This window comes from Gallinula chloropus, assembly GCF_964237585.1.
Source record: "Gallinula chloropus genome assembly, chromosome: 1".
In the NCBI taxonomy this organism is placed as follows: domain Eukaryota; kingdom Metazoa; phylum Chordata; class Aves; order Gruiformes; family Rallidae; genus Gallinula; species Gallinula chloropus.
The window spans coordinates 66,318,521-66,346,187 of NC_140085.1; the positions used below are offsets into that span (position 1 = coordinate 66,318,521).

Here is a 27,667-nt window from a genome sequence, read left to right on the forward strand (position 1 = left end):
TAAGATGGTTCTAGTCTCCTGACTTTTAATAAGATGCCAGACACACTCTGAGCCTTTCAGAAACTAAGTGCTCAGCCCGAAATCTCAAGTGTTTTCTCTTTGCTCCTCATCTCCATGTGGTGGCTGTTGGCAGGGGTGACAGAGGACTGATGAACAGAGATTGTAGAGGATGGTTTAGTCCTTGTTCCTGCAAAGAAAACAAATGACCAAAAAAAAAAAAAAATAATCTGTGTTCCTGAAGTATTAAAGCCAACGTGTGTGTGTGTGTGTGCTTGCACCTCATGACTGAATGGGCCTACAAACCATGGAATGGTCTGGGTTGGAACAGACCCCAAGGATCACAGTCCCAACCCCCCTGCCACAGGCAGGGCCACCAATCTCCAGGTCTGGATCTACACAGGGTTGCCCAGGGCCCCATCCCACTTGGTCTTGAACACCTCCAGGGACGGGGCATCCCCCACCTCTCTAGGCAGCCTGTTCCAGCACCTCACCACTTTCTAAAGAACTTCCCTCTGATACTCAAGGAGGGAAGCTCCTTCAGCTTTAATCCATTCCCCCTTGTCCTGCAGTTGTCTACCCTTTTAAAAAGTTGATTCCCCTCCTGTTTCTCTGCTCCCTTCAGGTACTGGAAGGCTGCAATGAGGTCCCCCCACGGGCTTCTCTTCTCCAGGCTGAACAAGCCCAGCTCCCCCAGCCTCTCTTCGTAGGGGAGGTGCTCCAGCCCCCTAATCATCTTTATGGCTCCGCTGAACCCTCTCCAACAGTTCTACATCTTTCTTGTATTGGAGCCCCAGATCTGGACACTGCACTCTGGACAGGGCTGTCCCTGACTCTGGCCATACAAGGCCTGTGACAGAATCTCTGCTGAGTGTGTGGGGCTTGTGACGGGCATCCCAGGGCAGGGCCGTGTGCCCTCCACGGGTGATTCATGGAGCAGGTGTTGTTCCTCATCTCGTGGGCTGTGGGCAAGGAAGCGTGCAGATACAAGCAAAGTTTAGAACAGGAACAGGCACTGGGCAAGTTCAGGCTTTGCCTTTGCCCAGCCAGAATGGGTGGGGGACACACACACGACATGGACAGGTGCCCATTCCCTAACATGGATCAGAAGCCAGGCTGAGACTGTGACAAGCTCAGCACTAAAAAGATGCCCCACAGTGAAGGTGAACGTGGAGTGTTGCGTGCACAGGGCTGGAAGGTTCTGGAACTGCAGCCAAAATGCCAGGGAAAGGAACTGAGTTGACTTGAGAAGAGTGTATTTGACACAAAATGCACGTGATGCCAGGACTGGTGGTAGGACTCAGGACTGGTGGCCCTTGTTTTCTGTAACGTATCTCCAACTCTGTCATGAGCTGGGCACCACAAATCTTCCACTTCAGTTCTGCCTTTCCCTCAGTTTAAGCGCTGGGATATGGGAACTCACCCTTACTAAGCATCGCTAATCCCTTCCTACCCTGAACATGCAGCCTGGAAAAGTTCTTGACCAAAGGCCTTTGCCTGCATCCTGCTCCCTCCCCATACCCTTTAGGACCCTGCCTGTGATGACAAAGTAGGTATTGGACCCTCACCTCACTCGCACGGTGCACTGTAGCTCATCACTGTAGTTTCTTCTGGAAGACAAGAAGAAAAAGTGCTGGTGAGATACAACTGCCATAAACTTACTAAAGCAACCCAGAATTGTGCCTCTGTTTCTAGGAGATGCCTTCCCTTAGCTTAAATGTCGTCAATCCTCTCTGCTGTGAGATGTGAAACCACTGGAATGTTTCAAAGACTGTGCCCAGCTGCTCCGGATTCACCCGTCATGGGGCTTCCCATCTTTTGAAGCCAAGTCCCAAACAGCTGCATTGCAGTTATGGGTTCCTCACTCTCTGAGGCAACAGCATTCCTTGACATGTTTCCAGCTTTTCCTCTCACTAGGGACAGCAGAGGACAAGTTGTTTTCAGTGTCTTTCTCCTAAGGGGGCCCTCACTCTTCCAAGCCACCCCCTCCCTCTGCTTTTGCTGCCTCACACAGAATGAGTGTACACACGCCTGGCTCTGAGCCCCTCGATCCCCTCTTGTTGGGAGAGTTAAGCCCTGAATGGATCTACACGCCAGCTTCAAGTTTGCAAGTTCTGGTTCCAGAGAAAGAAGGTTCTGAAACCCAAGAGGGCAAGTCTATCACTAGAGAGGTTCTAAGGGGCAAATAGATAAACATCAGGGATGGTATTTTCTTAGACTTGACAACTTCAGAATGTTTCTTCCCAGTGGCACATTTGGGTGGTTTCTGCAGTGTAGCATCTGGACTCACCTGGCATGTAGTAATCGTAGACCTTGACGTTCGCTGGCTTGCGATCCTTCACTTGCATGTCCTGCTGCACCATCAAAGTGTAGGTATGGGGCAGTCTAGTCAGCTAAGACCAAGAGATACAAGGATTACAGTGAAACAAAGTTCTGCAAGACAATCCTGTCCACCTGCTATCACTCAGGCTCCGTGGAGACCTCACCACCATGACAGATCTGTTCTGCCTTCCAGTCCGTTTCATAAATACCTTTTACTTCACTTTCCATCTCCCACTTTTGATCAAATTTAACTCAGCTCATGAAAGACACTAAACTCAAGGGTCAACATGCATTAGGTATCTGAATGTAGCACTACTGTTCTACTACCCTGTTCCCATCCAGCTCTGCTCTGAGCTCCTTCATGCACCTTGCCCCAGTGGCTGCTTTCTTATAAGTAGTCCCACTACATCAACTCTTACTCTTCACTCTCTCACAACCCTCATCATTAAGCAGAGAAACACAATACTAGGATGAACATCTGCTAGATGATAGTAGTTACCTGACCTGCTGTCGATTGGGTTCCACTTTGTGCTACCTGGCAGCCTGAGCTGACATTTCTCTCTGTGCTGTCTTTCTGCTCCGTGATGTACACGTAGAGAAAGCAGCATCTCCCCAGGTCTACTGCACCCACGTGATGATAACCTGTGAGGCTATCTTAGCTCAGCTTATTGATGACTGGGGATGAAGAATCACAGAAATGGAGAAATTCTCCTGAAGTTTTTTTAGTTCGTGTCAGGTCTTGTTTCTGTTTAGGTGTGTGGGAAGCTACAGAAAGGCTGGAGTGGGAGTGGTTGTTAATCTGTTGATTAATGAGGCTGTGGAGCAAGCACTGCTGCTGCTCACGCAACCACATGGGTTGATTCTGAGTGATCTTGGCAAGTCTCGGATACTCCCTACTACATTCACACTGCTTAAGGGCTTCCTAAGAACTCAGGCTTGCTTGAATTTACTAGCTGGATCCTCCTACTACTGCCCAGTCCTGATCAGATACCGTATAGGGACTTTCAACAGTGTCTGAACAGGGTCAACAGATGTAGGCTGAACATCAGAGCTAGCCTTGTGTCACTCCAGTTAGATCTCCCTGTACACAGGCTCTACAACTGAACTACTGACAGACAATAACAATACACTTCTCCAGGTCAGCAAACGTGGCTGCTGTGCAGGAACAACAGCTCTGGGTACATAAAATGCTAATGGAACCAAGATAACCAGAGGAACTAAAAGCTGTGGTGATGTTAGCCGAAATTCCACTCACTTCCTCCAGGTAGACAATGACTCGGTCACCTTCGCTTTCAACTTTCTTCACTAAAGGCATCTTCTTTAGCTGAAAATAGATGAAAAAAAAGTCAGAATCCAACAGAAAGCAGAAATATTCTGGGATATTTGTTCCTGTGAGACCACAGACAGTATGTTCATGTGGCCAAGGAAGCCCTTGGGGTAGGGGAAGGCAAGGTGCAGCCTGGAAGAGACTTTGGATATAAAAATTTCTTGGGAGGAAAATAACTGTTTCTCTGCCCACAGGATTGATTACAGTTCTGTATGGTGGGCATTCATCACTGTTCCCACCCCAGCTGGACACAAACTCACAGTCTCACCTCTTCCAGTGAACCTGCCACAGGGCTGTATCCAGACAGCAGCTCCACTTGGATCAGGACCATGTTGGTGGACACACGGTTCCCTGTGTAGCTGCAGCAGGAACCCAGGGGACAGCACTGACGTTACTTTCTGAGCCGTGATCTCCAGATACTCCAGCCCCACTTTGATACTCAGGTGAAGGAATCTTCCTTTCCTTACAGTGTTTCTCCAGTAAGCATCTCTGTTCCTGTACTGTAATAAATCTTTGTGCTTCCCCTGATCTATCTTTTAGTTGTGTTCAGCCAAGAAGAATAAGTTCTTTGAGAGGCTTCTGGAGTTACCGTCTCCGGGTCTGGCAGGGACTACCACAGTCTGCCTGCTCTCTTGGCAGTTCTGTCCCCAGTCAGGCAGGGGTACAGAACAGCTAAATCTGCTGTACAGCCAACCAGAAGCAAAGGAAGGGAGGCTTAGGAATAAATGTCAGCAGTCATTTCTACAGGACCTTCACTTCATTAGTGTTTTGAGACCTAGTCCTACAAGGGGATGAGACCCACAGACCTTGAGAGAACTAGTGGTGACTGACATGACTGCAAGATATTACTATAGCCTGAGCCATCCCTCTGGGGCCTCGTGCCTTTCACCCAGCTGAGGACAGCACACTTAAATTAATGGGGACATCTTAGCACTTGGACCTCATGAATGAAGGGGGATCCTGGCTACCAAAAGCCTGCTGTGGTGCCAGGAGTCTCTCAGCACAGGGGAGGCGAGGGGTGACCGAGTGTCTCCTACCGAGCATGAATGGTGACAGGGAACTGGGTGGCGTCTGGTGTGGTGCACTCTGTCTGCACAGACACGGCAAAGGTGACGTCGCTCCTCTGCGGAGGGATGTGGTACCGCAGAACCGCCTGCCGGGACAGAAAGAAGCTGGTTGGCAGGAACAGCAGCTGGAGGTGGTGTTGCTGGAGAGTACCCTTGCCTAGCATCTGGCTGCTGATTGCTGTCTTGCACTGGTGTAAGAGAAAAACTACACTGGGATAGCAGAGTGCTGCTAGTGTGCTGCTCCTGCTGGTGTTCACTGAACTGCCTGGGGCAGGTGTGCAGCACGGACTGGGTGGAGATGATCCAGATTTGGGAAATTGCTAATTCCCTTCCTGCTGGATCACAGCTACTACTACCAGCCCCAAAGCCCAGATTCTTGCCACAGTCTGTTTTCATTGTTGCCTAAGTAGCAAGGTGAGAGGTCCTCTGGCTTCCAAGGCTTTTTCCCAGACAGACCTTGGCTGGCTGGCTGAGCTTACCTGAAGGAAGAGGCACCCATGGCCCTGCACATGCACAATATAATCTTGGTCAACGGCTGGCAGCTCCACTGTCTGCAGCAGGAGGCGATTGGTGTTGTCTACTCGGATGTTTTGGCTGAAACCCTCAGAGGAGAGAGAAGCCTGAAGATCTAGGGCATCCTTGCTGAAGGTCTTGGTTGCATACAGGGCCAGGGCTTCCAGAGCAACCACCGTGTCCTGAGGGAAGAGACACACACTGGGCAAAATAGGATCCCTGCTTCCTCTTCATGCCCAGTCCTTAGCCTCCCCCCCACCCCCATACTGCAGGCACAGCACAATAAGGGTTGAACTTTCCCCTTGGACTTTTAGGATGGGATTAGCCCAGAGTAATACAAATAATTGCCTTTTTCCAACTTGGAGGAGCTGTAAATTCATACATATCTCTCTGTTTGGTGGTGGTTTTTTCTTAATTTTTCCTATGGAATGTGCTAGAACCCATTGCACAAATCATAACTGATGGTGTATTCTCTGCTGCTGCTGGCTCAAGGGGATTACCTGGGTTGAAGCAAAGCCTCCATAAGGGTTTTGCTGCTTGGTGAGCCAAGACACAATCTGGGATGCCTTTCTGATTTCATCTAAAGACAAACTTGACTTTGAAAGGTGAGCCATGAGGATAGTAGATGTCAATTCCACATCGACAGATGGAGCCCGATACCAATATAGCGAGTCTTCTTTCTGTTTGGACTGTTGACTCCAGAATATTTGGTCATCTAGAGGTGGAGGGGGAAAACTTATGGAGTGTGTAGCTGTATCTAATGACCCTGGAGTCCTACTCATACCCTGTGCCTAGGTATAGAATGAACATATACACTGAGACAAGATAGAGGTGCCTGTCTCCCTATTTGCTCCCCACACCCTGATTTTCCCAGTAGAAACATAAGCCTGTGGGCTGGGAAGGAACATCCATGAAGTTGCCCTGGTTTGGTTGACTAGACCAGGACTGAGAGATGATCAACAGAGAAAGTCTGTCTCACAGTGTGGATATAGCCTATGACAGCTTGGCTAGCAGGGGCTATTCAAGTCTTAGGCTTCCCACAGAGCTCTTCCAGTGCCCCCAACCTCTTGCTCCCCATTTCTGTGGTCGTTCAGCCCTGGGATCTCCACACGATTCTGCCAATGACCCTCTCTCCTGCCCCACAGTCTTTGGTACCTGATACTATGGCAGCCTTATCCAGTCTTCTGAGAATTTTCTGCCTGAGAGCCTTATCACCTGCCACTGCAAAGGCGTTTGCAGCTAGTGCCAGGCTGTACAGGTTGGAGCTGCCAATATCAGCGTTGACCAGGTCCTTTATGCATTTCAGAGCTTTCCCCACCACTGGGTCCTAGGATACAAGTGAAAGCACACCATTTGCTGGCAGGGGACAGAATGCAGCCATGATGTGTGCAGAGCAGGGTGGAAAGAGACAGGAGCCCTGGGGAGAAAGCTTCTGTGTGCGCCCCAGAGTGAGGTCCCTGCTGCCAATACTCACGGAGCGTGGCATCCCCGAGTGTATGAGAGCCGTGATGATCGCAGAGCTCAGCCCCAGGCCTTCCTCCACTGCACCCTGCAGCCACCACAAAACAGAGAAGAGGAGGGCTGCCATGAGAAGGAAAAAAAGATTGCAAAAGCTTTCCAGTTGCAGATTGCAGTAATCAGGAGAAAGTGATGTTCCCAAAGCCCTGCTGCAAGGCAGCACGTCACTTGAGGGCCAGGACAGTGGCAGGGGTATGGAGGAGCAAAAGTATCTTTTGCAAGGGAAGGTGGAAGGTACCATTCTCTTCACTTAGAGGATTAATTAGCTGAGATTCTATCCACCAATCTGCTGCTGGCTCCCCTTTGGTGGTACCTTCTGTGTGAGGGTACCACATATGCACAAGTGATATGTTTCTGCGTGTATAGGGCACATCCCTGGTCAGGTGAATCTCACATGAGTGGCTGCCATCAATCTTCATTCAACTCAATTTCTGACTCTGCAGGGGTGAACTAAGACTGAAGGAATTAATGAGAACTCATTAACAGGAAGGAAGCTAAATCAGTTTACCAAGGGAATAATACAGAGCTTGAAAACTTTGGGGTTTGTTTTGATTGGGTTTTTTTTTTTTTGAGTCATGTATCAGATGTTGAGGCGGGGCTAGGAGAGGTCACTGGTTCAGTTCCCATGCAAACCTCCATCATTCATAACTTGAAAAAGTGCCACTATGACAAAGCACAACCCTGAGCATCACACAAGGGTGATCCTGGGCACATCAGAGCCTCCATCCTGCAGTAGGGTTTGTTTGTTCTTGGCACCTGAATTGGGCCAGAAAATGAAGGAGCTCTGATGGTACCTAATGAATATCCAGGACATGTCATACCAGCAGACCATTGTTGAAGAGCTTGCCCTCACTCTTGAAGCAGCCAGATGGAGTCTGACTTTTAATCAGGGCACTGGCAGCATCCTTTATATTTTGCTCATCAATGTGAATGAAGTTCTGGGCTTGGCTGAAGGTCTTGAGGACAAGAGCAGTAAGCCTAAAGCCAAGGAAGAGAGAATAAAATTGAAGTGAACCAGTCACTGATTCCCATCTCCATTAGGAGATAGGAGTCTCTGTCTTCCACTACCTCAGCCCTGGAGAAATACCAGGAGGCCAGAGCTTCTGTGCAGGTGGAAAGTTGGAAGCAATCTATGAATTAGATGCTCTTGAAGCTTACACTCAGATCTATTTGCAGGAAGAGAGGAAAAATTCACCAACAGTTCTGTGCTCCCCCCAGAGCTCTGCTGATTCCAACAGGGTGCCCTTCTGTGATTTAAAGCCCAGAATGCTGATATTTTCTTAACTCGCTCAGCCCCTTTCCCAATACAAAAAGAAGAGTAGGTATCTTTGCAGCCAGATTTTCAGAATCAACCTCAGTTGGGGTGCCCAAGCACAATCAATCAAACAATGGTACCTCAAGTCTGTTCTCTTCCAAAAACATCTCTGGAGCCGTTTCTGTACAATAGTCCACACCTCCAGTCTCCCTCCATTACCCCAGACAAAAATCCAAACCAGCTCGAGCCTCACCAGGTCAAGCTGTTGTTCCTCAATGGTGTGTGGATATCTCTGCTTACCAGGTGTTCCCCGGCTCACTTCCTTCCCCAAAGGCACTGTATGAGCCGTCTGCATGCTTGTACAGGAGTTGCCGCTGATATCCTGTGGGAAGAGGCTGGGGGTGGTGAAGATGCTCTGTGTCTGTCGTGCTATCAAGGTGAATATCTGAATACCTGCCCTGCCAAGCCTGTTGATCATTACAGAATCCCAGAATGCTTTGGGTTGATCATCTAGTTCCAACCCCCCCTGCCATGGGCAGGGACACCCTCACTAGACCAGGTTGTCCAAATCCTCCTCTAACCTGGCCTTAAACACTTCCAGGGATGGGGCAGCCACAGCCTCTCTGGGCAACCTGTGCCAGTGCCTCACCGCCCTCAGAGTAAAGAATCTCTTCCTAATGTCTAACCTAAACCTGTTCCCTTTCAGCTCGAAGCCATCGCCCCTTCTCCTATCACTACACTCCCTGGTGAACAGTCCCTCTCCCACTTTCCTGTAGGACCCGTTTACGTCTTGGTAGGCTGCAAATAGGTCACCCTGGAGCCCTCTCTTCTCCAGACTGAACAAGCCCAACTCTCACGGCCTGTCCTCATAGGAGAGGTGCTCCAGCTCCTTGCCATCTTCGTAGCCTTCCTCTGGACTTGCTCCAACAGCTCTATGTCTTTCCTGTATGGGGGACCCCAGAGCTGGATCATTGTCTCTGAGGAATTCAGCAAAGGGCTTTCAGAGGGGTGCCATGTACCCCTTGTTTAGCAGCCCAGTTTACAGTGCTGAAATTCCCATGGTGTCAGGAAAGTGATGATGCACACACCCTGTTCAGCAACAAGCCTCTGCTAAGATCCCACAGCCTACTGTAGTGGACATCATCAGTTTAGTAACATGACAGAGAAATCCACTCACCACTTTCCAGATAGCCAATTGCCTTCTGTTTGATTTCTGGAGTCAGCTGTCCTGTTTCTTCAAGGTATCGTGTGATAAAGACATTGGGGGCAAAATGCACCATATTCTGTTCACCACAGCCACTGGACATCTGGAGCAGCTCATCTATGTTGTCCAGTGCTGTCCCCAAAATGTCACCTGTAGGGCAGAACCACAGCGTTGAGAGCTTTACATATTCTTGCATGTAAAAATTTCTGGTCTCCCCAGTTCTCCAGATAACCTGCTAAGACTGGTCTCAGGTCATCTCTGCTCACACTAGGGTCACTTTAATGTTTATAGAACCCTCTAGACAGAGTGATACTGCACTTGTCTATCTTTCCTTTAGCTGGTGAAATTATACATCCATCTGTCCCAGTCCCACTTGTATCAGAGAGATGGGATGCTTATCTGGAAGACCTAAGGGCCCGGTATCACACCTCAATATACACATTCCCTCTTGTTACTCTGTTTACTAAAGCAGACATGGTGGCACAAGAAGAAAAGACACCTGCTCTTAAAAATCTTACTTTCCAAGACCCCCTCCCCTAAATCTCACCTAAGAAAGAGATGTGGGCTCTCTCCGACCCAAGGACCATGTTCTCTGGCATAGTGAAAGTGATTGTCTCTGAAGCTGAAGTTCCTGCAAATGGCAAAAGCTTCAGAACAGCAACAGGCAGGAGGGAGATGGCATCCCCAGGGGATGATGTAAACAGGGATGGGATCAGTTGGAGGAATCAACATTTGAAAGAGAGGATGAGACAGAGATCAGGCCATCCACTGATGAGTGACTGTGATATGGTTAGGCAGCAGCTCGGTGCTGACAGGAGCTTGTAGACTGGGTAGAGCTGGATGGTTTTGTCTCCCCATAAGAGCTCCAAAACCCTTGAATTTCTCCACCCCATGCACATCCAGATAGTCCTAGGGTTGTTCATACACCACACTGCTTCTGCTTGGTCTCCTTGCTCTGTGAGCATGTACAGCCTCAGCGGTAAGACAGTCCCTGTCTCCGGAGAACCTGCACCTACCTTTAGGGCACAGGACTGAGGTGCGGGTCTTTTCCTCCAGCAGCCCCTCTGCCTGATGGGGAAAAAGGCTGGTCAGCTCAGGATGGGGAGAGCAGCAGTGCAGCAAACCACCTCCTGTCCTCACAGGCCGTGCAAAGGGCCTCACACAGACCACAGGGACGTACATGCCGACAGCAAAGGTTTCTAAGCTGCCACGTGGCCTTTGCCCCCATTGTCCTGCTAGCAAGCAGTTCTGATGTCTCTGTCCCATCCAGTGGAGGTGCTCAGCTCATGCCCCAGCCCAGCCTATGCTTAGAATCACTCCTTGACCAGCCTCCCCAGGAAACATGCCTGCCTGCCTGACCAACTCTCCCTTCCCGGAACCACCCACCTGGCTGTTTTAAGCCTGGCCCAGTTCTGACCTGGCCAGGACCCTGAAGCGTACTCTGACCTTCACCAGCAGGTGTTTAACCACTGTGTCCTTCCCACCAGACTCTGGCACAACAGCTGTACCCTCAGTGCAAACACCTTCCTGCTCCACCACCTCAGCAGTGACAGTGAAATTCACCTTCCCTAAGGAAATAAAAAAACACCAAGAGGCCAGTTGGCACAGCCAGCCAGGCCTACATTTTAGTTTGCTCAGCCTAAGGCTGCTCACTCACGCTTTGCTTGTGCTCTCCCTTCCAGTCCAGCTCTGGTTTCTACGAGCAGCTCCGCCAGTGCCTCCCACTCCTGCCCCTCCCTTGTCCCCTTACCTAATTTTGTAGCCTTCACATCCCAGAAAAGTGTTTTTGCTGAATCAGGACAGAGGCAAATAGTGAACTTGGCATTCGCATGCACAAATTCAAAATCCCTGGAGTCCATCAGGCTAAGCTGGATCTAGAGGTGAAACAAAAAGGAGTTCAGGTGACAGAGCTGCTGCTGTGTTTCTCTTTTCAGCTCCTAGACAAATGTCAGTCAAGCCTAGATAAATGTCATTGAGCATGATGATGGCTCTACTGCAATATCTGCGGGCAACCAACAGCCCACAGACATTGCAGGATTGAGCTTATGGGGAGAGAGACGCTGGATAGAGATAGCTCTGCATGGAGCTTTGTGAAGAGCTCCCGTGGTGTCATTTTCCCAGTGCCTGAAAAGGCAGCCCCTTCTCTGGGTATCTGTCAGTGAAGTACTGTGTCACACATCTCCCAGCCCAAAAAGCATCCTGGCAGGAGCCACTCACCACCATGCAGTGCTTCATGTAGTTGAAGACTTTGACTTTCAGGGGAAATGACTCTCCACGGAAAACAGAGTAGGGCAAGACAGGTTCTACAAAGAAGGGCTTGAAGCTCTGTAGGTGAGAGGTCTCTGAGATTCCCAAGCCATGGCTCTCTGAGGTGCAGAAGGTCATGGCTCTCCAGTCCGTGATACTGTCAGGTACTGTGACAGCTAGCTCAGCAGCCCCTGAGTCACTGAGGAGAAAACAGAGTGCAAGGGGTCATCTCCACCCCTGTAAGGATTTATCTTGGGAAGACAAAATGCAGAAGGACTATGAACTGGAAATGTGTATGAAGATGCGGGGATTCCTAGGAAGTAGGACAGAAGTATGGGAAGGATAGCAAATAGGAGGGCAAGGAAGGACAACCCAAATTTGGTTCTGGACAGTGTTGCACCTCAAATTTTTGTTTTCTGTGGGCACACAGGGCTCCATGTTATATACCTGACCTGTCCCAGGGACTACCATGTGACACTTCCACTACACTACCATCCAAACTCCCAATAACAGTTTGGCAGTCATCAAGTGCACTTAATGGAACCAGTTTCCTCTGTGGTGCATATTGATAGGATGAAAGACAACAATCACAAGTTGGAACATGGGATTTTCTCACTTGCAATAAGAATGCCCCCCCCTGCCCCCAAAACAATAGGGTGGTCAAACACTGGATCAGGTGCTTGGATAGTTTGTGGAATCTTCATCCTTGGAGATATAAAGAGCTTGACTACATTCTGATCTAACTGGACCTGCCTTGTGTAGGATATTGAGCTACAGACTTTTGGAGGCCTCTTTCCCCCTGTAGGAGCCTGTGATTTTATGTTCCCCAAAATCATTTGGAAAATCTCAAGCACAGCCAGGAACTGAAACAAACCTCCATTGTCCTTATCCAGTTCACACCTCCCTTTTCTTTGTGGGCACAGAATGCAGTAATGTCCTGGCTCTGCTATTGCCCATTCCCTCTCTGCTGTGGCTGGTAGAAAGTCTGGATCCATGTGGGGGCCACAGTCCAAAATTACTCACTTGATGGGAACCAGAGTCCAGATGAATGTCTCTGGAAACCAGGTACGTACTGGCCCTGCCTCGCTGTCCAGCTCAATGAGCTCTGACTCAGCACGTTCAACAGCAGCATCTGTTTCTGTGTCCAAGTTGTCCGAGTCTGCCAGCTCGTCATAAGCTATTGGGAATACAAGCATTCATTCAAAGGATGAGCAACTGTAAAATCAGGATAGAATTAAGTTGGGAGAAGCTCAGCTCTCCATCCCTCCCGCTCCCACTCTGATCCCCCTTATCCTCTGCAAGACACCTTCAACCTATGTCACTACTGTCGTCCACGAGACGACCCAGGAGACCATGTGGATTCCAGTATATGTGTGCTCCTCCACGAGGAACAGTATGTGCTCACACTTCTCCTCTCAGCCCCTGCAGAAAGGCCAGGATGCTGCCCATTGCCAATCTTGGCTCATTCTCTGCTTTCCTTCAAGACTTTCCTAGTCTTGCAACCAGGTGTTCCTTCCTGAGACAGCTGTCTCATTTCCTTCCTTGACCATCTTATCTTCCTGCTTGTCAGCAGAAGCTTCCAAGCAGGTTCTTCCTATGCAGCCACTGGAGTGGACACACACACACGGCAGGATCCTTCCCCTCTTCCTGTGGTGCACATCTCCTGTGCGGCCTCCCACTCATCTTTGGAAGCTATCCCCAGTTCCTCAGCAAACTGCATGTTCAGCTGCCCTTGTGCAGGCTGTGTGTTACCCGTGATTTCCAAAGTAACAGGATAAATCAAGATGTACACATGTAGTCGTAGTAGGAAGTGGTCTCCGTGCGGCACTCAATTGGAGACTTGATTTGAAGGTTGGTTAAAAATGTTAGACCTGAATTCTGGAGGAGAGAAGGGGAAGAGGAGAAGGTAGATTTCAGTGGAAGGGGTGGTGTGTCTGAGGGTCTGTCCCTACCCCCTTCTCCCAGCATATCAACCACCCAGTGCTGTTGCACCTCAGCCTAACCTGTGAATTTCTACCCAGAGAGGATGCAGAACCACTCTGCTCCCAAAGCCTAGTTGGCCCCTTGTGCCAAGGGAGGCTCTCTACAGTCAGGATTGTGGGGATGCATGTGTGTGCCCACACACAAAGCCATTATTTTGGCACCACAGTTTGGTCCCTCCCTTAAAACACTTGTTCTCATCTTTTACCTGCTATTCCTCTCTATTATTCTCTCCCTCCTTTCCCCAGTCCCCCTTTTCTCTCAGGTGCTTTGCTTTTTCAACCTCAAATTTTCTCTGACTCAGGCTGGCACTCTCCTCTCCTTCCAACCCCTAGAAAAGCTGAAGGTCTTGAGACTGGGATAAATAGGGATCTGGGTTCTAGGGTTCTGCCTGATCAATGGGAACTGATCAAGTTGGGAGCATGGAGTATCAGAAATATCTAGTTCAAAAGCCTGGCAAATTCAGAATCTGAAGCTGCCAGTGTTTACAGGAGAGGCAATTTGTGAAGCTGGCCAGTGCTGACCTGGGATACAAAAGGGCTCAGCTCTCATATTTTAGGTTTTGCAGAAAGTAGATTTACCTTCAGAAGCTCATAAACATCTGGTTGGGACACTGCATAAGAGTGTCTGTTGTACATGAATGGTGACATTGTTCCTGGTGGAAGGGTGGTCTGAGGGGAACCGATGATTTCTGGGCTCTTCTGGATAGCACAGTAGTCACTGTAAGGGTCTGTGAGGGTGCTAGGGCTCTCCTGAGAATAGCTGAACATGTTGTACACCTGTAGACAGAGAATGAAAACAATACAGGTCAGTGTGAGAAGTGGGAAGGTTTTATTTCTAGCCAGAGATTTTCTGTGACCACAGAGGAAGGAGCTCAGATCTTGCTTGCCACAAAAAAACATCCCCAAAGGTTTCTGAGCTCAATGGAGATTCTCCACAAGTTCTAGATGCACAGTACCAGAGATAAACACAAACCCATCTGGGGTACAGCTGCATAGCTGTGGCCACTTATAGCTCGTAGGTTGTACCTGTGAACTCAGTGCATACAGTGAGGACTGTAAGAACCATTAGACAGCCTCTTGTCTGACTGAGTGTACATCCTGGATCCACCAAGACAGTTGGCAAGAGGCAATTCAAGGGTCTGTAGACAGAGTGATTCCCAGGTCTAGAGGAGAAGTGGGACCCTTCCACTGCCAAGGCGGCACTTACAGTCCAGTCTGAGAATGGACAGACTGACTGGTTCATGGAGCCTATCACACACTGGGCATTTTCAGAGTTCTGTCATGGATTAGTTCAGGAGATGGAACTCTCTTGCCATCTGATTGCCATTGTGACAAAGTTTAGCAAGGTTCTGACTTTGGGCTGTACTTGGGGATGACAGTGGGTTATCCTGTAAGATCCCTCCACAAGACACTGGTAATTTTGACTGGTGTTTGATGTTGGCCTTCCTTTTTTCTCATTGAGCCATGTCTTGTCCCGACTCCCGGACTTGTTGGTATATTCACTGTGCCTTATTAACCAGAGCCTGAAAGCAGATACTTAAAAGGCATCCCTCCAATTTTAGCATGCCTCAGCCCTAAAAATGACTCACACTGTCCCTGGATAGCTCAGCCTCTGGCCTCAGGAGAAGGACGCTGTGGTCTACAGCACGGATACTACATAGTGAGCCTGGTGCAGCCTGCAAATGGAGGTGGACAGATGATCCTGGGAGAGCCACTGTGTCTGAAAAGCCAAGCTTCACCTAAAACAGCAGAAGAAAGAGAAACCAAAGACATTGACAGAGGAAGTAAAGGAGAGATTGGTTACTGGATTCTGCTGGACATGTACCGCCAATTTGCAGTTAATTAGCTACCCTCCAACCTTCCTTCCCCTTTATTTTTTGTGCATTACTTACTTGGTTCATGAAGCACTTGGGGACTTTCAGACTGAAGGTGTCAGCTGCCACTTGTCCTTCAGGGAAGGCAGTGTAAACAAAGAGGGTAGCCATGGGTGAAAGGAGGTCAATGGGCAGAGTGATATTGAAATCCCCTCTATGTTGACCTGAAGGAAGAAGGAGAAATAGAAAAAGTATAAGAAGAGGCAAGGAAGTCTGTCTCCAAGGATTAAAGCAGCAACATGCTCATCCTCTATAATACTCCTGTACAGTTACTTGGATAAAAACTACTCTGCAGGAAAATAAGTCAGAAGAGAGACAGCATATTTGCCATTTCTTCCTGATTTTTGTTTGTGTCAGCTCCATTGGGTTGGGTCTCAAATCTTTTTTCTCTCCTTCTCTCCTTCCCCACTTAGGCTGGAAGAGCTTTCCTGTCGGGTCCTTAATCTGTTCCTGGTATTTAGGTGTTCTTACCTGATGGTGTACCAAGAGGTACTGTTGTTTGGCCGTGATGCACAAGGGATCCTCTGGCCAGAACCTAAAGGGTAGTGAACAGAGGAAATGCTTAATAGTACCTCTGCTCCTTGGTCTCTGGGCCAGTAAAGGCTTCTGTGCTGACACAGACCCATCACAAAGCTGACCTCACTGTTGGTGCAACCCTGCACTCACCAGGTGGTAGAAGTCTGCTCTGGCAGCGCGGTCCCCCAGCTCTGTGGCTGGGATGCGGTAGTGCACAGTGACCTGCTGCATGTCCCCGCAGGGCAGCACTGTCTGCACTGGGTGGATCCTCACAGAGCTGCGGCTGGAAGAGTAGAAAGCCCTCAGTGTGAGGGATGCAGTGCCATGAGACACCCTCACATTTCGACCTCTGAAGTCCTCTGGCTGGGTCTTTGCCTGTGGCACAGAAAAGGTGTCTCGGTGTCTGAAGAGTTCTTACAGCTCTCCCCATGGCAAAACCAAGACTGACTGGGCTCTGAACTCTCCAAGGGTAAGGTGCCTATTTCCATCTAAACCAAGCTCACTCAGCCCCTTTCTGTGGAGCTTGGCGTTGCCCACCCCACCACGCTCTGCCTAAAAAAGGAGACAGGGAACTCTATCCTACTAGAGCGTGGGAAAAGCTTGAACTTCAGTGCTGCTGCTACACTGGGAGCAAGCCAGATTGTCAGATGAGAGTGGAAAGTGTGTGCACAGATCTGCCCTGATAATGTATTTCATTGTTCAGTGTTACTCCACTTGCACATTGTGTTGCTTTTAGCACTTTCCCTGGTTCATGTGGTAGAGGTGGCAAGGGACAATTGAAGATCAATAGCCTTGTTCATCTTTGACCCATGACCTATCTGCACTGAGACTATGGTGTGAACATCTTGTAGACTTCCAGCAAGGTCAAGATTCATCATCTAAGATGCTGTATGAACTCTGACAAAGATACAGGTCTTTCCTTGAAGTCCCTTGACCTCCAAGCTTAGAGAGAACACGCATTAGAAACTGAACCCTACAATGAGACAAGAGATCCTTCCTTGTATGTGGGAAAGCAGATGCAAACTTTTGTCTGTCAGTTCCCTCTTGGTGGCATCCCTATTTAGCTCCTTACATCCTGGTTGCATGCTCTGGTCCAGACTAGCTTGCAGAAACTGGTTCCTTACCAGCCTTCCTTCTTTTTCTCCTAAGTTTTTTGCCTCTTAAATCCCAGGTTTCTCCTAACTGTCATGCTGTGAGGAAACATAATGCAAACTTGTCGATGATGTCTTCTTCTCCACCTGTATCTCCAGATGCTTCTTCCCTACCTCCTTTCCTATCTTTCCACTCCATACCATGTGGGAGTTTTTCCTTTGCTCCCTGTACCTGCCCAGCCCCACAAAGCCCTTTCCACCTCAGGCAGAGGTGCTATGTAGGTAGACTTCAGTCACAACTACATGGGACCTCTGTCTATTGCCCCATCTCTAATCATGTCTCCTGAGTGCTCAGGGACTGTGTGGCACCAGGGGACAGAACACTGGCTCTGTTATGGGCTAACCCTCTCATCCTAGATCTGTTGTTTCACTTTTCCATGCCTCCATCTCCCTGGCTACACTGAGTCAATGGCATAATCTAGAGGTCTGAGGGATATATTGCTTAGTGCTAGTCAAATCCAATGTAATTATTTGGCTTAACCTGTAGTAGAACTTTACTGCTGTTGTCCCATGATAATGTCTCTAAGGTGAAAGAGGCCATCCCAGTGTCATCTGTGACGTAGGTCTTGGTCTGCTTCCTGCTACCATAGGACACTGTAAGAATCACCTCCCTGTTCTTCAGGTGTGTCCCATTGGCACTTTTGAGTTCCAGCTGTAATGATGCAGAGAACAGTCAGAGAATCAGAGGCCTCGATATTTTAAATCTCCCTTCCAGCAGAAGTCCCAGTTCCCCTCTCTGCAAAGGGACTCTCAGTGTGAACACTAATTCCTCCAACCCCTCCCCATTGATGCAACAGCCATCTCATCTGGAAAAGCTGTGAAGGATGGGTGTCTAGAGGAAGGGGGCAGACTCTTCTCAGTGGTGCCCAGTGACAGGACAAGGGGCAATGGGCACAGACTGGAACGCAGGAAGTTCCATCTCCATATGAGAAAAAACTTGTTTACTGTGAGGGCACTGGGACAGGCTGCCCAGAGAGGTTGTGGAGTCTCCTTCTATGGAAATATTCAAGACCCATCTGGAGGCAGTCCTGTGCAGTGTACTCTAGGTAATCCTGTTCTGGCTGGGGTGGGGGGGGGTGGACTAGATGATCCCCAGAGGTCCCTCCCAACCCCTAAGAAGCTGTGAATCTGTGAATCCCGTGGCCACATCTTTGAGTTGCATCTTGGTAGAGGTGTCAAAGGAGAGACTGGGACAGAGGACTGTGCTAGCATCTTTGGGCAGCTTAGAGCACGGGGACCCCTCAATACTTCTGTGTCTACCATCACTCCCCTTAGGCACAGCTGCTAGGCTTTCCCTGTTTCCACCCTGTTCACTTACATTTCCATAGTAGGGAGCTCCTTGCTGATAGTAGTAGCTTGCCCCCCAGAATTGGAGAGTCGTGATATCAAAAGTGACCTTGCAGTTTTCAGTAGTGTTGAACTCCACCCCTACAAAAGACAGGAAGTGCAGGCAGGTGAGTATGCACCTGAGCAAAGGCAGGAATATTGAGTGGAATGAGGTAAGGAGTGGGCTACCACTCATAGGGGATTGTAATTTCTCCATGTATCTTCAGGAGTTATTTAACACACACACACACACACACACACACACACACACACACACACACACACACACACACACACACACAGAGAGAGATAGTGCCTCCTACATTCTGACCTGCTAGAATGACAGCAGTCAACCAGGAGGTCTCCAACAGACAGTTCACAACTGCTATTTCTGATTTTTGTTTAAGATGGTCCTGCTCATAATTGTCTACTTCCATTCTCCCCCCATTCTTGCAGCAGTCACTAGAAGGCAACGTTTGTCCTTGCCTTCACCACACTAGTTTACAATCTGCTGTCTTGTCATGTGGTGCCCATCTGAAATCACTGCAGGTATTTGCTCAGTGTGCATCACTGCTTTCGGCAAGGGGCTGCAAAGTGTTCTCTTTTGTAAGGAAGGGTTCATAAAATTTTTAAGAGAGGAAACCTTACAGGGTTGGATATTTAACAGTAGCTCTGGACAAGTAGACTCTTCTCTCCGTTTAGGGCATGGAGATAAATCTGACGAGGAGCTATTAACAGTACACAGTGAGGGCTTTGATATCACTGATTCCTCTGAGCATCTCCTTGTTCCAATGGACTGTCCTAAAGTTTGGTTTAAGAACAAAATAACCTGTCCTGGCCCACACTGGTGCACATTTCTACTGTGACTAGAAGAAGAGAAAAAGCAGCTCTTGCCCATCTCTGCTAAACCAAGGTGACTGTCAGAGCTGGACTGGCCACAGCAGCTCATGGAAGAGCAAGCATACTGGTAACACCCATCCTACAACTGTAAGAGCTCACAAGTCCTGTGTGAATCAGGCTTGGGTGGCATGGCACACAAGAACATCCATGCTGCCATGGTGCTCCTTGGGAAGGACACAACCCTCTGAACACTTGACCCCATAGGACCCAGTGCAGAAAGCTCCAGTGGTGGAAGACACAAGCATCCATAAGGAGTCTTATAGGTGAAAATCCAAAGATAAGAATGTTGTGTAAGTATAAAGTAAAAGATTTTCCACAAAGTGTAGACTCAGTTTTTGTTACCTGTTCCACTTTCTTTCAGAAAAGCTACAGCTTCCAGGTTGAAATCATAACTGTCACTACGCTTCTGGTGGTAGATCTTAATGTTCACCTCAGTGGCAAAGCAGCCATCCTCGTTTGTCTGGGGATGAGAAACTGTCTTGGTTAACCATTCATGGATGCAGTAATCCCTTCTGCGAGTGCAGATCAAAGCCAAGGTCCAGAACTCTAAAAGTGCTTGGCTAAGACATTTGAGTTAAAGGAACAACTCCCATACTGGCATGAAATGTACTCCTTTTCTGTGGAGCAGTCACTAATAGGAGATGCTGTTTCACATCTCTCATCTTCACACACTCACTCATGTGCCAGTAGCAAACATGAGTTTTCATTTCTCCCAGACAACATGATTTCTTCACCTAGGGCAGTATTTATCTTCAAGAGTCGTACTGGGTTACTTAAAAATGTGTAAATATATATAGATACATTCATTCAACCCTGGAGATGAGTAAGTAACGTCTATGCTGACCTGTTACTTATTGCTTACATCTCCAAACAGCTGTGTCTGTGAAAGGGCACACCAGGTTAAAGGGAGGTGCTAAAAATCCTCCAGGGAAAGTGAATCAATGCAGACAGTGTTTCTATTTCTTATTGCCCTGTTGCAATACATGTTTTGTAGGCAAATCTGCAGCAGTTAGCTGGCCTGCAGATGCTTCTTCCTTTGAGTGCATCTAAGTGCTGCCAGAGAAGTCACTCTGAGGGGCCAAGATTGCTATACTGGGGGGTTAAGGACATATTAGTCCTTAACTTGTCATTCATCCCCACGCAAAAAGCATCAATAGCTGATGTCTGTCCCACTCCCTTTAGTAGTCTTCCCTCTTTTTGCCCCCACTCCTCTCTGTTGCAAGAGGAGCGATGTCCCGTGTGCTCACCTCACCGGTGTAATCCTTACAAATGCTGTGCTTGGCCTTGGAAGACTTCCGATGGTAGCGGATATGCTTACGGCACACCACAGCCTTCACGCTGCCCGGCACTGGTTTCCCGTATGTGTACCTGGGGAAACAGAGTGGAGGGGACTTACACCCACATACAGAAACACTGGATCAAGGGTGAAGAGCATCAGCTTTAGCCTGTGGTTTGCAGCCATGCAACCCAGCAGCCTGCACTGTTTTCATGCTCCATGAGCTCAGCAGAGGCCAAGAGGCTGAAATGACTTCATCAGACGGAGGCAGAAGGCAGCGGTGGGTGAGTTCTCTCCAAGACAACACTAGTCTTACCAGGCAGTGCTGTGGGACACTGTGCCAGCCATAAGTTGAGTCATTTTGTCTTCAGCACTGGCACTAATCAATGCAGCAGAGGTGCTGTATTGTAATGCATGTGCCCCGTTGAGGGGATCTACTGCCACACTTTCAAACTCACAGAGAAAGAAGTAGGGAGAGAGAATATGGAGAAAGGAGAGAGTCCAAAGGAATTCCTTAGCAAAGGATGCCAGGGTCCCAGACTTTGGGGCAGGGTTAGAGTTGGCAGAGACCAATTTGAGCCCTGTTACTGATAGCTGTGCAGTTTCCAAACCAGTGAGAATGCACCTTCTGTCATGGTAAGTCAGCTCACATGCCACAGACGCGGAGATGGAAGTTCTCCTCTAAGATAGTGACCACCTGAGGCATCTGAATGGAGACACTGAACTTGGGAAGCACTGTGTGAAAGCAAGAGAAATATAATTCAGTGAGAACAGAGAGAGGTCATTTGGTCCCACCCTCCCCAAATAGTTTTTCACTGAAAAGAAATCTCTACTTTCATTGTCTGGCTATGAGCATGGGGCCTGGTTGTAATTCACCAGCCAGGAGAGTATGGTGGGAGCAGACAGAACTTGGTCTCCTCCCCAGAGTGCAGCTAGAGGACAGTGCCTCAGCCCATCCTCAGGACTTGGGGGAGTAGAAGGCCAGTGGACCTGAGCAAAAGTCAGTCATTAGGCCTACTGGCAGGCAGTTGGAAATCTCAGGTGCTAGCACAGCTATCACAGATGTTCAAGACTGCATGTCCCATTCAACTCTGTGTGAGAGAGGGTGCCTGGAGGCAATACATCTTTCTCCACTGCCTTCAGCTCCTTGAGACTCTTACCATACTCCTCCACCCTGAAGGTATGCATGCGGTCAGGGATTTTGATGGTGTACTCTCCGACCTGTGCTTCTGCAGCCAGAGGGAAGGACAGATCCACAATGCCCCCCAGAGGTGTAACATTCAGCCACTGTGCAATTCGGTTCCCTTTGGGGTCCTGCATAGGCAGTAGTAGAGCATAGTTATTTCCCAGTGCATAAAGAGACTCTTTTGTAGGTCGCCCAGGCTACCCCAGCATGGTCTGAGCACACACCCATTTGTCCTGACAGCCCAGTTCTACAACACAACTACAGTGGTCAGGTGAGTCAGCTTTTCTCCCAGTCTCATTGACAAAGTCTATCACAGTATTGCTCTCCAGTGACACTGACATCTCACTGCAGAACTGTGGCTTACTGCCTGCCTGTCTCACTAAGAGATAGAGGGGGTCCCTCTTAGATACCCCTGTGGTGATCAGAGCTGGAATAGCCCCCAGGTCACTGTGGAGAGGGTCAGTCCTGACAACACATGCTGCATGAGCTACTTAGCAGTGACTGTTGGGGAGTCTGATGTCTTGAATCCCCAGTCTGGGGAAATGAGTCCAGAACTTCATGCAAGGAGCCATGAGGCCCAGTATAGGAAGGAGGATGTGAAAACCTGGGATACAAGGACATTTGGAGGCTCTGTTAACTATCACATTCAGTCCATGACAGTGTTCTCCTACTGCTGGTTCTCTCAGGGCAAGATGCAGAACTCTGGCTACAGTCACACTGCCTAGCTAGGAAGGACTCTGATGAGTTGATGGATGCTTTACAAACATACAGAACAGGTGGGAACGGTTGAAGGGGTGAAGCTGGCTCAGACTACTCTGTCTGTGTAAACTGGCATAAAACATTGCATAGGTGTCTCTGAAACCATGTGTTTATGAATTGACTGCTTGGTGGGTATGGCATGCAAACATGAATACTGCCAGTTGCTAGTTGGAACTGTGACATCTCTGCACGGGTGACCTCAGCTAAGATGATTGCAGTCCATATTTTACCTATCATATGTTTAAGAACAATATCCTGAAAGCTGCTTTAGGAAATTTCTCTAGCTGTGTAGCTACAACACCAGTGTCCAAGCTTTTATTTTCTGTATGCAAAATACAAAAGTCTCCTTAAAGAAACTTCAGGATTTTCACAAATCTTCAATTCACAGGCTAGAGGGACTAAAAGTCCTGTGACTACTTTAGAAGAGTTAGCTAGACTGGTTTTCAGTGGCACCTGTCATTTACTCTAGGGACCCCTGCATAATCACTATCATGATGCTGTGCTGCTAAACTTGTATGGATACTGAAGGAAGGAAAGGCAAGAAGTCGAGGACCATTCCCATTTGTTCTGGGGCAACTGGCTGCCTGCATCCATACTTCCCCACCATCTCCAAGCCTGTGTCTTCCCCAAGGTGAGAAGAGATGACCACGTAATTCAATGAAGTGGGGTCTTTACCTTCAGTTCCACCAGGCGGTGCTGTGGTGAAGAAATAAGAGTTACTCGTGGGATGCTTCCAGGTAAATTACCATCCACCTCCCTGGCATTTTTTTATCCCCAAACCATCAAGGAGTCCTCCCTAAGCAAGAGCCCTCCCTAAGCAATTCCCAGGGACTACCCGAGACCCAGCATCTCATGGCATTGCAGGTGGTGCCCAACACTGTAAGCAGTAAAAGAATCACTGAGACTAGCTGTCTACAGATGGATCACCCAACTGGGCCAAGCACCAACCCTGAATTCATGGAGGCAGGCCACATCATTTTCAGATTTAGTAAGGGTTCTCCCCTCTTGACTTACCGTTTCATTGCTGGCAATAAAGTTCTGATCCAGGGTTACAATTCGCAACTTGACTATAGAGCAAAAGAAAAACAGGGCTGGCTGAAGTGAAATCAAGTCTGTTTAACAGTAAGAATGGATGGCTGAGAAAGATGTGCCCATGTGATTCACTAAATGTGGGCAGCAGCTAGAGCCATCCATTCCTAGGTCTATGCTCAAAGACCTGCTATGAGCTGGCAGTCTGCTGGGGGAAAAAAAGAGGTAGGAGAAGCAATGTGGGCTTCCTGGGAACACTGACTATGCTGGTGAGAAACACATTTTCTCTGGACATTGGGCATGTGGCAGGGCACTCAGTCTGGCCTGCAGTGAAATTCATGCCAGTGGAAAGCGTGGAAAGGCATGGAGCCGAGCTGTACCCTGTGGTGATCTGAGCTGTGCTAGGGCTGTGACAGAGCTGGCAGGACCCACAATCCTCCTCTGAGGAAATCTGTGGGAGAAAGAAGGGTTTAGGGCACTGACAGACTATTGTGGCTTTGACTGGAGCAGTCATTAACATAACACAGTGGTGCTTGAACCTTGCCTCAGGCATCACCCAAAACACACAATCCCTGTTCACACTGGCATGTTAAGTATGGCTAGTACTGGAGAAACCATGTGCTGTGCTGACATAGGAGAGAGGTATCCCCAAATCCCTCAAAGCCTAGAAGGGAGATGAAGCCTGTGACCTATCTCCCTTGTAGAGCAGGCCCCACTCCAAGCACTAGAGGCTACCCCATGTTTTGTGACCTCTCTCACAAGACATGACATTCTGTCCGTACCAATCTGTCCAGGTTTGTACACAGGTTTGTCTGTCTGGATAAAAGTCTTCTTGTCTGCATGCCTGATTAGGACTTTCTGTTTCTTCTGAAACTCTGAGTCAGCTTCCAGGACTGTGATAACAATAAAAGCCACTTCATCGGGCTTTCCATCAGGAGGAGGGACCTGCGGGCATAGTTGCAACCGTCATTCAGGGTGGTCCCCATTCAAGGATCCCCAGGCTTTTTGAATAACAACTATGATGCTGCTTTTATATTGCTCCAGTTCTTCTTGCCATGAAAGACCTCACAGTACTTTTTAGTGTGTTTTCTAGAAGAGTAAAAAAAACAGTGGGGCTACATGGCAGGAAGGACGTCAGCAAACCTATACAGGCCAAAGCAGAAGATTCAGTGCCCAGTTAAGATCTTTGCCTTCCTGCCTGGCAAGAGGAGAACTCATGCACCAATCCACCCTACTGACAATGATTGAAAATATCTTGCTCACCTGGAAGCTTGTGCAATGAAAGAAGGTGGGCTGAGAGATGGGCTGAGTGATCAGAGTCATATTCACAGCTTTGCTTTGCAAGGTCACCGTCACATGAATCGGGCCTGCTTGCTTTCTGCTGAGCTGGAGGCACACTGTCTCTGAGGAGGGGTAATAGAGCTGAGATGGTATTGCCACGGCATAATTTCTATTAAAAAAAGGAAAAAAAGAAAAAGAAGAAAAAAAAAAAAGTCAGGTGAAAACGATTTTCTAAAAGGATGGGTTTTGACCATAGGATCTGGGTGTTTCCTAACAAGAGTTCTGGTCTCTTCCTTCTACTGTCACAACACCAGTGGGACAAGGCAACACCCTTGTTCTCATCTGTAGGCACTGCAGCCAGCCTTGAGCTCCTGAGAGTCCCATTCTCCTTGCTCTCTTATGGCAGATCTGACCTGTCTGTGGCTACTCTCATAGCTGTGCCCATGGATAACAGCAAGAAGCTGTTCATATTGTTTGGGATTTACTCTTCTCATGCTGCACTGTAGCAACCAGGATCAAAGAAAAGCCAACATTCAAGCAGGTTTGGAACCTCTTACCTCTGACGACTCCTGCTTACTGTCCCTGCACAGGTCCAGCAGCAGCATGTTTTACAGCAGCAGGAGAACAGAGCCTGGAGAGATCAGAACAGCCAGAGGCAGGGACATGACCTGGTGGCAGCTCTTAGCTGGAGCTCAGAACCCTGGAAGAGGGGGTCAAAGTCCTGCTGGCCAGGAGCCTTCAGTGCTTTCACACAAGTGCTGTCAAGCTGCCTCTAGCAGCTTGTCTGATGTTAATATGAGGGGATCTGATAACAGATGATGATGAGCCCTGGTTTCAGCTGTGATAGAGTTAAATTTTATTCCTAGCAGCTGGTATAATGCTGTGTTTTGGACTCAGGATGAGAATAATGTTGATAACATGTTAATATTTTAGTTGTTGCCAAGCAGTCAAGGACTTTTCAGCTTCTCAGACTGGCCTGCAAACAAGAAGGGAGGGGTCACGGCCAGGACGTCTGACCCAAACTGGCCAATGGGATATTCCATACCATATGATGTCATGCTCTGTATAAAACTGTGGGGTTGGCTGGGGGGCAGTGCAGCTTAGAAACAAGCTGAGCGTCAGTTCTGGGTGGTGAGCAATTCTGCTGTGCATCACTTGTTTTGTATATTCGATTGTTATCATCATCATCGTTATCATCATTATCATATTCCTTTTCTATCACCACTTAAACCTCCCATACCTCTTTTGCTCCTAATGACCCTTTACTATGGGATGTTTTATTACACCATTTTCTTACACCCCTTTGACAATTCATTCCTCCCCCTTGCCTTCTGAGCTACAAAAATGCCAGGCAGCTTTCCTGAGGCCGTCATCCAAGGATCACAAGAGACAAGTCAGACTACTTTCTTATGAATCTAAAAAAGCATTGGTGTAGAGATGGGACAGCAGACAGCCTCCTGAAGCAAGCAGCGTTCCCATAAAGCACAGCTTCATGCTGAAGGTAACAGTGGGAAGCAGCAGTAGAGCAGCATTTGAGCTGGAGCTGTGTCAGCCTATAGAGCACATACTAGAGGAGGAGGCTGTACTCCCGCTGGAAAAGAGTTCTAAGACTAGACTTGTGCATGCCACCCTACCACAGGTGGCAGGAGGGAACCCAGCTCTGACCCAGTGATGTGTTTCCCACTGTCACATCTACAGCTGCGTTTCTGTTTGCTCTTGTGCCATGGCTGCAAAAGGAAAGGCCTTCCAAAAGCAAGAGGGAGTTCAGAAGCCAGAGTATGGCAGCAGTGCCTGCTGGATATATTGAAGAGAAGCAGTGCTGGGAATTGCCCTTGCCAGAGGTCTGAGAAAAGGCATGGAGGGAGCAGACAGCCAGACAAGCCAGGGTGAACACACTGCTTTACAAAGAGCATCCTGGCTCACGTTTGCCCGGTTTGTTCTACATCAAAGCTAGTAAAGGGAGAGACAAGTAGTAAGGGGAGTGTGGCTAGGGAGGGCAGATGAGAACCAAGTGAAACCTTGGCAATATAAGAAATTATGCCTCCTTGGAAAAACACTCCTGGTCTTAGGACTTCTGTCCTGCCTCTGCCACACCTCCACCCCCCAGGATTCCCCACAGACCAGAGCGCTGAGGTTCTTACAGCATTGCAGGCATTCCAGCCGTGCTAGGCAGGAGAAGGATGCTGCCCCACAGGAAAGCGATGCTCCACATAGCTGATGGCAGGTTGGATCCCTCCTCGGAAAGCTTAGCCTCCCCTCTGTCTCCCCTTCACTCCTGCTTCTGCTGTCTTCCTTCTTCCCTCTCCCCTTCATCCAGAGCTGCCCTGCCCTGACAGGGTGCCCGTCTCTCTCTTGGCTTCGAAACCAAGAAGGTGGAAATCACGCTGCGCATGGCTGGGGCTGGGATGTGGGCGGGTGGAAGGGGTGGAGACAATGTTTCATTGCCCACACACCGAAGGCGTTTGCCTCGAGGCTTCCTAAGGCTGGTTGGTGTTTCTCTGGGCGATGCCATGCTCTGCCTTCCACAGCACAGCCAGCAGCTGCAGCAGTGCTCAGTTACTGTGCTTGGTTCAGGGGCCAGACTTTTAGGAAGGTGTCTTTGCTGGGATTTCATTGGAAAGACCCTGGGCCAAATTCATTCTTTGTGATGTCAGTGGATTTTGCTTCAGTGTTCTACTGGGTTTTTTCCCCAACATTTACTTCTTACCAAAATTTCATCCCTGCTCTGCAGACCCCAGCCAGACCAGCCCTGGGCTTCACACACAGCTCTGTCCGTGCTCCCTTTCCTCCCTGGAAGAAGGGAAGAACTTGAGCATGTTACTATCTTTTCGCTCTCTCTTCCCATTTAACTTCAGAGACAGCCAACTTGGTGGCCACTCAGAAATGCAGAGCCATGGGGAGTGTTCCTGAAATCAGACCGAACTGGGACTGGTTTTA

General features: G+C 48.7%; 1 protein-coding gene across 1 annotated transcript; it reads right to left on the reverse strand.

The window, feature by feature from the left end:
- Positions 1–26,942, reverse strand: LOC311205015 (alpha-2-macroglobulin-like protein 1; the record flags this gene model as incomplete). Its single annotated transcript, XM_084279304.1, has 36 exons — positions 1–187; positions 1,566–1,607; positions 2,288–2,390; positions 3,575–3,643; positions 3,915–4,005; positions 4,684–4,799; positions 5,193–5,408; positions 5,727–5,941; positions 6,382–6,553; positions 6,701–6,775; positions 7,566–7,722; positions 8,300–8,381; positions 9,177–9,353; positions 9,751–9,834; positions 10,220–10,271; positions 10,650–10,771; positions 10,954–11,077; positions 11,421–11,649; positions 12,474–12,627; positions 13,241–13,328; positions 14,012–14,209; positions 15,022–15,171; positions 15,325–15,470; positions 15,778–15,841; positions 15,973–16,197; positions 17,455–17,625; positions 18,292–18,401; positions 19,542–19,659; positions 20,447–20,567; positions 21,126–21,210; positions 21,636–21,789; positions 23,096–23,116; positions 23,435–23,487; positions 24,232–24,394; positions 24,713–24,899; positions 26,872–26,942. 35 exons carry the CDS (start codon positions 26,940–26,942, stop codon positions 1,567–1,569), a joined length of 4,404 nt encoding a protein of 1,467 aa, XP_084135430.1. The 3' UTR covers positions 1–187; position 1,566.
- Positions 26,943–27,667: the final 725 nt, after the last annotated feature.